Source organism: Labeo rohita, unplaced genomic scaffold (genome assembly GCF_022985175.1).
Source record: "Labeo rohita strain BAU-BD-2019 unplaced genomic scaffold, IGBB_LRoh.1.0 scaffold_60, whole genome shotgun sequence".
Taxonomy (NCBI): Eukaryota; Metazoa; Chordata; class Actinopteri; order Cypriniformes; family Cyprinidae; genus Labeo; species Labeo rohita.
The window spans coordinates 558412-568807 of NW_026129524.1; the positions used below are offsets into that span (position 1 = coordinate 558412).

The window sequence follows — 10396 nt, forward strand, 5'->3', positions numbered from 1 at the left end:
TTTGAAGTTGAGGGAGAAAATATGATTTTCGACATACCCTGTCTTGAACCATAAAATGTTCTTGACTACCTTGTTCTCCTTTTCAAGCAGGTGCCAAACAACAAAGTAAAAAAAACAAAAAAAAAACTTAAAACTGAAACAATAAACATCGATTAGATGCCTAAATTTACTTAAAAGTGTCCTTAATCCTTTAACTCCGTGATCGGTCTCCGTCTTCTTCTGATGTGGTTGGCATCCGTCTCCATCTGTGCACGCTCTCTCTCGCCGTATTCGCGATCTCCGTGCATGAGCGGGCACTGTGCATTTCCGTCAAGCCGCCTTTCAAACTAAAAGTCTCTATCGGTTAAATAACTTAAAAAGTGAAAAGAAACGATCCAAATTATAATAGACACAAAACTAATATTAAGAAAATACAGAATTAAATGATATCAGAATATTATATTAATCTTGGTAATTAATTCAAAAAAATGAGGGTTATTTACAATTTTTGGTATTTTAAAAATGGCCTGTCGAAAATTCTTATACGTCAATGACCCATCTACACTAAAGAGAAAGTGGCAAAAACATTTGTACTGTAATTGGAACCAGAGCAAGCATGTCAGAATTAGGTCAGAATAATGATTACATAAACCCGAATGATTACACAGAGCCGAAGCGGAGGAGTTCTGGCACTGAGCTGAAATGAAGTATTCTGAGCAATCCCATCACATACAGACCAGCAACAGCAGAATGCAGACACAAATCTGGACTCTCTTCGTGTGGGGTGAGAGATTTCTTTATAAGATACAAATGACCCATAAGTAAACAATGTTTCAAGTTTCTTGTAGTGTTTGTTTTGGCCTAGAGTCATTACAAGTTTATGTAAAACTATATGTGTTTATTTAGATGTCTGCATGTTTGAAGAATAATTTATTACATTTACATCAAGTTAAAGTGACGAAGCTCAGCTGTGTGTGTGTTGGTTGTGTGGTGGCCTTATGTTAACAACTCACCAGTGTTAATTTCATCAGTGAAGACGATGACGAAAAATATTTGTTAACAACATTTTTTCTGTGACTAAGTTCAATTCAACACATGACAAATAATAATACATCTAAAATGTAAAAACATACAATCTATTACACTTTCCCGCAGCGTTGCATTTTTAAATTTATGTTCTTTTCATTCAGCTAAGATGTCATGCTGTGACCCCTGCTGTTGGTCACACGCTGTCACGTGATGTGAATTTGCGGGTCAGAGTTCACCAAGCTTGAACTTCAGAACACAGCAAAACTTTTTGCACGGGTTTGCGTTTCCGGTGCGATGCATTCGCATGCGTATGAAAGTCAACAGGCTCGTTTAAGCAAATTCTGCGCAGAATCGATCACCGGTGATTGCCGCAAGATGCATGCTGGTTAGAAATATGTCCGAGTTACATCCAACTTGCTCTGATGTCATGCTGACGTGTGCCAAAAAACTCTCACGACGGCGAGGCGGCTATGTCGGATTGCGCAGTCGTGCGCAGTAGCTCTCCACCGACTGCGCCGACCAAAACCACAGTGGGAAACACCTGGATGACGACACAACTTAAAGCTCATTGGTTCAGACATCCGTGATGTTGCTGTTTTTTTCTAAAATGTTTCATTTTTTTTAATCTAATATCATGTGATTATGTGTTTAAATTGTGGATGAATATTCCCAAACACTACGCCAGTGCGATCTCTGCGTGAGATATGTGATTGTTGTCATATTTCCATAAAAATCTTTAATACACATTTGTATTAAAGTAAAAATAGATGAAAAATACGCTTTTTGTATGGAATTAAATAGCAAGCACTTTGAGTGTCTTGTTCATCATATTTATTTTCATATAAAAACAACAGCTGTTATTATATCATATTTATCAGCAATACAGCACGTGAGTGTGATAACACGATATCCGCCTTTGATCTCGTAGGAATCTGTTCTACTTAGAGAGGTCAGAACTGTCCATCTTGACTGCACTTATTTCACTCCTCCCCTCACTGCAGCCGCCTACATTTCAGGTGAGGCGAGGCGCATCTCAAACGAGCCTAATGGAACGAAAAGTGCAGTGCGACCGCGTACATGTATGCCTTTCGTCTTTAAATACAGCATCTGTGTCAGTAATGTTAACCAAGAAAAGATGTTAAATAAATGTATACGTATTAAGTAAGCCTATTGTATTTGAAAAACAAGTTTAAATTGTATCTCTACCCAGAAATGAAATTTGTCATCATTTATTCCAGTTTTTCCAAATTCACTCCTTGATTCAAATTTCTCATAAGCTACTAAAATAAACGTTGGTAACTGCAGTTTGACTAAAAGTAATGACTAATTTGTGATTAAAACTATTAAGTATTTTTGTCTCAAGATAAAGACTAAAACTAAATCAAAAATGCCTGTCAAAATTACACTGCAACTCACCACATTTGTTGAGTGTAATCTAAAGCCCCTTGAGACATTAAATTGCAGTAGCCCCTCGCTGCAGAACACAATTGATGTTTCGCCATGGGAATAGAAGTTGTTGTAACTCAGCCATAGAATGTTCAAACTGCCCCAAACTTCACATGTTCGATAAGAGTCCTGGGCTGAACATATCTTATGGCCAATATTAATTTATAATCATAGCGCCATCTGCTAGGAACAGTAAATTACTTGTTTTACACCAACTTCACACGTTTGATGAGACTCTTGGCCTAAAGACACCTAAAGACATGATTTAGACTAACTCAAACATACTGTGTTTAATCTGCAGCAGACTTTACATGTTTGATAAAAGTTCTGGCCTAAAGACATCTGCATGCCAAAGGGTGTGAGTACCCTTTCAGCGCTGCCTGCAGCTTTAATTTAAAAAATAATACTGTTTTTGTGTCACAGAATGTAGTTTTAAGAGGTTTTCAGATGAGAATGTACTTGTTTATAGTTTAAATATGCAGTTTCTTAAATGAAGATAACATCCATTTGAAAATTTGCATCAGTGTTTTCGGAGGTGTGAACTCCAGGGTGTCAGCGGCTGTTCAGCATTCATGAACATGCCAAGAAAAGCTTCACCTTGGCCAGATCTTCTGGAATTTACTGCTTTAAGTTATTTTTACTTTCAACAACAGCTTGATGTAGCCAACAAACGCACTGAGCAGCACTGTCATCGGAAATCACCTTAAAGTAAGTCCACTTCCAGAACAAAAATTTGCAGATAATGTAATAACCCCCCTTATCATCCAAGATGTTCATGTCTTTCTTTATTCAGTCGTGAAAAAGTTAAAAAAAGTTTTTTGAGGAAAACATTTCAGCATTTTTCTCCATTTAATGGACTGCGGCTTCAAACGATCCCAAATGTGGTTGTAAATGATCCCAGGCGAGGAAGAAGGGTCTTATCTAGCGTAAAGATCAGTTATTTTCATTTTTTTTAAAAATACAATTTAAATATTTTTAATCTCAAACGCTCGTCTTGTTTTGCTCTTAATGAACTCTGTATTCTGGATCAAAACATTTAGTGTATGTTGAAAAACTCGTATTTTCTCCCTCAACTTCAAAAATCATTTCAATTCTACTGTCGCGATTTAGCTCAAAGGGAAATGTATATAAATAATTACAATTAATTATGACTAATTACAATTAATTATATCAGCTGCCAGTAGTAACTGTAGCAGAATTTTTATATCAACTCTAAGAAATTATATTTTCTTGTAGAGCATGTAGCTCGAGTCGGAATCGTATAAAGGGACATTAATTTGCAAGGCAGAATCAGAATCAAAACTCATGTAATTTGTGCACAAGAGTTTTATTAACGAGGACTAACACATAACTAATCTAAACAAACAAACATAAAGAGAAGGGTCAGTGAGAGCAGTTAGAGAGAGGCAAGAGAATGAAGCTATGAAAAGAGTCAGTTAACCACCTGAGCAAAACCATCAGTGCTGTCTACAGCTTATACTAAACCTCTGTTTTTTTTAGTTAAATGTACGATACTTGCATGGCCTTGGTCGTTGAACAAGTGTCTGAATGCAGTCTCAGGTGATAGTCTTGATGGTTTGGAGCAGTGGTGGTTTTGGAATCGTGATCACGTTCTTCTGGGTCTGAAGAGTGATGAACTCCAAAGATGTTCTGACTCGATGGTGACTGGGAGTTTCTTCCCATGTGAAAAGTGAAGAAGAAGAGGGACCCAGCTGAAGTCTTGTGATCTTTGGGGAATGGAAAGACAAGTGAAGAGGGAGGCGATCAATCGTTTGATGCCTTTAAGCTCTCAGGAGGTCCACGAACCAATGGTAACTTTCACCTTTGGAGGGAAAGTTTACGACTCTCTGTCTGTGAGCATGGTATTTTGCATATGTAACTCGATTGGGTGTTGATGTAAAACTACTAAGGATTTTTAAAACACTAATATGTTGCAAAGGTATCAACATATTATACACCATCATTTAGATCATCAAAATACAAATTCAAAGAGACCAAACATGACATAGATAAGTTATACTACTAGTTATATATCATAACAAATGCATATAACAGTGCATAATGAAAAACACAAAACTACAAGGCAATAATAGTAAAACTATACACAATGACCTGGGGCTATGTGTGATAGGAAGGTCAAGGATAGGTTTGTCTGTGAAAGAATAGGAAAGAGTCTATTTCTATAGGCATTGTGTCTTTCCTATGGGCAAATGTAGCATGGGCAAATGTGCATTCCTTTGGGCAATAAAACCTCTTATCAGATGGTCGTCCTGGCAACTGAGCCCTTTTGGGGTGTTAGTTGCTTTGGGGGGTTGTCTCCAGAGCTCCCGCATCTAGCTGGCTTGTTGGGTTTAAAGACTATTTGTTAAATGTAACAAATAACTGTATGTCTGATTGGTCCAGATGTTACACTACATCACTGCAGAAGTACCGACACAGTCTTTGCAAAGTGAACTTGCAAAAAAGATCAAACACCCTTAACAAAAAAGGTAAAACAGCGATATAGAACGATTTTGAAGTTGTGGGAGAACATGAGATGGGAGTTTTTCAACATACCCTAACTGTCATGAACTGGAGAAAAACAGAGTTCAGGCAGAGTGAGACAAGACAAGCGTTTGACATTAAAAACTAAATAAATTGTATTATGTTTTATAAATATATCGTTTCGCTAGATAAGACCCTTCTTCCTTGCCTGGGATCATTTACAACCACATTTGGGATCGTTCGAAGCCGCATTTAAACTGCATTTTGGAAGTTCAAACTCAGGGCACCATAGAAGTCCACTATATGGAAAAAAATGCTTAAATGTTTTCCTCAAAAAACAATTTCTTTACGACTGAAAAAAGAAAGACATCTTGGATGACAAGGGGGTGAGTAAATCTGTAAATTATTGTTCTGGAAGTGGACTTCTCCTTTAACAGATGAAAGGATAGTAACATCTTGACAAAGATAATGCTTTCCTCAGTGGACATTCAAACTGTTTTATTGTGAATATGAGATTGAGCTTAAGAATGAATGCTTTAACAGACGCAGGTAATCACACTCGCTCAGTCCAATTTAATGAGCCAATGACTAAGCATTTTTTTGAATGTGCCAATCAGCCACTGTGCGCACGCATGCACACACACACGTTTGTTTTTGTGAATTGTGGGGACTTTCCATAGACCTATAGTTTCTATACTGTCCAAACAATATTGTCTATCCCCTAACCCAACCCTAACCCAAAACCTACCCCTTACAGAAAACCTGTTTGCATCGTTACATTTTCAGATAAACATCATTTACTATTTTTAATAATTTTTTTACATTGTGGGGACAGCAGGCTACAATGTAGCAAGAACAAGTACACACACACACACACCAACACTTCAAAGTCAGATTAAATTCCTACTAAACATGTCTAGAGGATCCTACTTGTTAGGTTTATTTTTTATTCTACCTGTTTTGCAGAATTTTTTCAGTTTTACTTTTTTGATTTATAGAAATGTTGTTGTTGTTGTTGTTGTTGTTGTTGTTGTTGTTGTTGTTGTTGTTGTTGTTGTTAGCCTGTTAGTCTGGAGCTGCCCACTAGTTGCACATGTGTGAACTCGAATGCCAGCGTAGCATATCACACACAATATCAGTAGTAACCGTTTGCAATTAAATCCATTTTCTACCTTTTCTTGTAACCCGATAAAATCCATATCAATAAACATGATCAGATATCTTTAATCCACAAGCATTCTGAGCATTATTTCTACTTGCTGGTGTTCACATCAATCCTCAAGTCGGTTAGGGCAGTGGTTCCCGATTTCAGTCCTCACGTAACACAGCTCTGCACATTTTGTATTCATCTCTTATCACTTCAGACATGTGTTCACTTAAACCATAAGTGCCCTGCGAAATGTACATCACAGGATATTCCGCCATGAGACCAGTTCAAAGGGAGCGTATATTTTCCATTCAGAGGTCATTAAAGTGTGCGAGGTGCAGTGAGATGCTGCAGGCCGTAGCATAGCGCAAATCTGTGAAACAATGTTTCAAAGTAAATTTAACCAAATTTCTTGCTTTAGGGACAGTGTTGCCAAGTGGACTACTTTAACACTGTTGCCGCGGGTTGAAGTGACCCCAATAACGTAATATTTAGCCCCTGAAATGCTTGTTTGACCAGGGGAACCCCACCAAAAAACATTTACCCACGTGAATGCGATGTTTTTTTTTTTTTTTTTTTTTTTTTTAACGGGAGACCCCCCTCAAAACGTGATTGGGCTACTTTTGGGATAGTTTTGAGTAGCAATTGGGCGGGTTTTGTTGTGAAAACCTGGCAACCCTGGTCAGGGAGTAGGGAGTAAAGAACAATGTGTAGGGACCATGTCAATCCCAACACAGTTCATTCATGGAGCTCTCTTCTAAGAAGCTGATTATCTGAATCAGGTGTGTTACATAAGAGCAACATGCAAAGGCTATTTTCATTCAGTTTCTTTCAATGTTGCATATACAGTGCTGGGCACTGAAGATAGTCCCAGTTATAATTACTTTGCTGCTGCTGTTCTCCTCTTGCTTCTCCCATTAGTTCCTGCCTCTCATCCTACTCTGCTGACCATTAAAGTTGACAAACCTGAATGTAATAAAATAAAAAAACAAGCCTCTGAGCAATAAAATGCTCGTATTCTGGAGTCTTGAAAGAGGTTACAATGAGACGATAAATCTGCTATGTTTCTCACACCGCATTCTCAAGACCAGAAAGAATCATTTAGAAAGTCTCACCAACATCTGATGGAACTCAACAGTCTCTTTGCTTCTCCAGCGTCTCTGTCAGAGGCCTTCAACATCGACACTGAACATCCACTGAGATTTAATGGCACACCAGAAGATTTCTTTGGTTACAGCGTTTATCAGACTGAGTTTGGAAACAGGAAACAGTAAGTCAAACACATACACACTGGTTGCTAGGGTGTTCTGAGTGGTTGCTAGGTGTTTTCTGGCCGTCTTATATGTCTGATTGATTGTGTGGGTGTTCTTCTCAGGATCATTGTTGGAGCCCCATTACAAGGAAACTTGAGAGGGGAAATTTACAGCTGCACTGCAGATCTGCAGTCCTGCAAACAGCTGCAGCGGCCAGGTATCACCATCACAGCCATATCAGTGACTGCTGTTGACGTTCATTGCTTTTATACTGAGCTAATGATATTGTGTTCTCTCTCTCATGTGTTTTTGCTGGTGTTTGACAGGTTCAGAGAGCGTCCGGTTCATCGGCATCGAGCCGTGGCTACGATCAAATCTCACGTCAGGTCTAAGCTTGTGTATGCATGCTTTTGAGTTGACCTGAATTTACGTGCAGCACAATGCTGTCATTATATTTCGGAGAATTGTATAATGACAGCATTGTATTCATTTAGATTATTTCCCTAGCCGACAAACAAAGCCTTTTTTTATATGTGCAAATAGCAGCATAAATATCACATCACCCACCTGCTGCACTTCGGTGAACGGAGAAAAACAGAAATGAAAAAAGCAATAAAATAAATAGGGCTAGCATACACAAAATATATTTCTCTTAAATAATTACAAAATTTTTATGTCTAAATATTTTTATTTTGTATTTCAACAACATTGTGGATAATAGTTTAGCAACCAAATGTTGCATGGCGAAAAATGGAAACATTTGGATGTCGATGAGAGAGGCTTGTGAGCCCAATGCCTTTGAGTTTCACTTTACTCGTTTATTCATTTTAGCTTTGTATTTAGTATTTACTAGTATAGCCTAATGTGTGTTTTACTTTATAGTTTTATAGCTACTCAATTTTCATTCTTCTTCTGTAATACCATTCAATTTAAACCATTTCTCCCTGTTGAAAAACTCTAGGGGTGTTTTTAGGGGCGTGATATTTAAATGATAATTGTTTTCAGCTGCCACATTTATTAACGTACGACCATTCATACAACAGGATTGGCGGCATTCGAATGTTTCATGAATCACATGTAAACTGTCATAAGTTGATTTGTGCGCACTGATCTGCGCTTGTTTCTACATTTGATTGATAAATGAGGCCCAATGTGTTTGTGGACCTTTTTCCTATTTCCTCTCTTGTGTTTTTTTTGTAGCGTTCCCTCTTAATTAGGTCCGCAGGTGTTTCCTATTAACCACACCCCCTTGTTATCTTGTTTAAGGGGTCATCAGATGCCCATTTTCCACAAGTTGATATGATTCTTTAGGGTATAGGGTAGGGGATTCTTTTTGTAAAACAACACCCTTTTTTACCTTGTCAAAATGAGCTCTGCAAAATCATCTCATTCTAAGGGGTTGTTCCTTTAAATGCAAATGAGCTCTGCTCACCCCGCCCCTCTCTTCTCTCTGTGGAAAGATGGTCTTGTTTACTTTAGCCACATTTAGCCGTGTTTAGCTGCTAAACTTCCTAACTAAGGAAAGCTGATCGCAAAGATTCATAAAAAAAAAAAAAAAACGTATACACACTTCTGCTCTAAGTGAAGCTCGATCATAAATGATTTGTGCAAACATAGATGGATATATGTAGATCAGGAGCCACATTCCCTTCACAAACAAACATAATCTACTGCATCTTCAGCGGCTCAGATGTTGGGAGTAAATGACGACCACTATGTTCATTATTACATCCAGCAACACAACACCTCAATCACTCAATCTGAGATATTCTTGTCTAACTTACATCCCTGCTGCGGCATTGAAACATAGAAAGTTACTGGACTGTTACAACTGATCTGAGGTAAAATGCTCATGTCAATCAACTATTGTGGGAGCAGCCTCTGTTGGTGTGACGGCACACTGACAGGCATCTGAGAACGGCTCGATTTGAAAAAGGGGATATTACTTTTACAGATGAATTAAAAACCACTGCATGGATTTTTATCATTATAGAGTAGATTTGTACATACACTGCCAACACACATTAATGTTCAAAAAAACATGAAAAAGTGAACTTAGCATCCGATGACCCCTTTAAGCTTGTTTCCCTTGTGTATACATAGTGCTTGTGTTTCACTCATGGTTTGCCAGTCATTGCATGAGTTCCCCAGTTCCTTACCTGCTTGTTTATTAAAGTTAACCTGCACTTAGATCCACTTCCCTACTTTCTCAGTTATATACTTGGTAAATTATTGATTTACTTTGACTGCTAAAGTGAGTTTCTGTATCTTGTGATCTTTCTGCAGAATGCACCATGAGAGAAGTCAATGTGGTGTTTCTCTTTGATGGATCCAGCAGTATGAAAGCACATGAGTTTCAAATGAACAAAGACTTTATTAAAAATGTTATGAAGGAACTTTCAGACTCATCCATAAAGGTAAATAATATATATATTGTTTACTTTGTGAAGTTGCAAACCTTTATGAGAGAATGTGATGAATGTTTGAACCCCCAGATCTTACATATTCAGACTTATTTAATTACATTTTTTTAAAAACCCACTCATATACACTACCGTTCAAAAGTTTGGGGTCAGTAAGACTTGTAATTGTCTTTAAAGAAGTCTCTTATGCTCATCAAGGCTGCATTTATTTGATTAAAAATATAGAAAAAAAACAGTAATATTGCAAAATGTTTTTACAATATAAAATAATGTTTTTTATTTTAACATACATTAAAATAGAATTTATTTCTGTGATGAAAAGCTGAATTTTTATCAGCTGTTACTCCAGTCTTAAGTGTCACATGATCCTTCAGAAATCATTCTGATATGCAGATTTATTATTAGAATGATCAATGTTAGATAATATCAACAGTTGTGCTGCCAAATATTTTTTGGAACCTGTGATATTTTTATTTATTTATTTTTTTCAGGATTCTTTCATGAATAACAAGTTTAAAAAGTACAGTGCATAAATATTTTATAACAATGTAAATTATTTATTATGAACTTTTAATAAACTTTTAATTATTAACCTAATACATCCTTGGTGAATAAAAGTATGAATTTCTTAAAAA

The 10396-nt window shown here is 37.1% G+C and overlaps 1 protein-coding gene across 1 annotated transcript; it reads left to right on the forward strand.

Annotated features, from left to right (window-relative positions):
* The first annotated feature begins 661 nt into the window (after positions 1-661).
* LOC127161240 (integrin alpha-L-like) lies at positions 662-9872 on the forward strand. The gene is made up of 6 exons (XM_051103881.1): positions 662-763; positions 7241-7355; positions 7461-7555; positions 7665-7724; positions 9625-9755; positions 9849-9872. Exons 1-6 carry the CDS (start codon positions 682-684, stop codon positions 9870-9872), a joined length of 507 nt encoding a protein of 168 aa, XP_050959838.1. The 5' UTR covers positions 662-681.
* Positions 9873-10396: the final 524 nt, after the last annotated feature.

Bases quoted from the DNA above. Each gene is read 5' to 3' on its own strand.
- LOC127161240 (XM_051103881.1), top strand. From the start codon at position 682: ATGAAGTATTCTGAGCAATCCCATCACATACAGACCAGCAACAGCAGA. The intron at 764-7,240 runs GTGAGAGATTTC...TTGCTTCTCCAG, and splicing joins CTGGACTCTCTTCGTGTGGG to CGTCTCTGTCAGAGGCCTTC. The intron at 9,756-9,848 runs GTAAATAATATA...TTACATATTCAG, and splicing joins TTTCAGACTCATCCATAAAG to ACTTATTTAATTACATTTTT.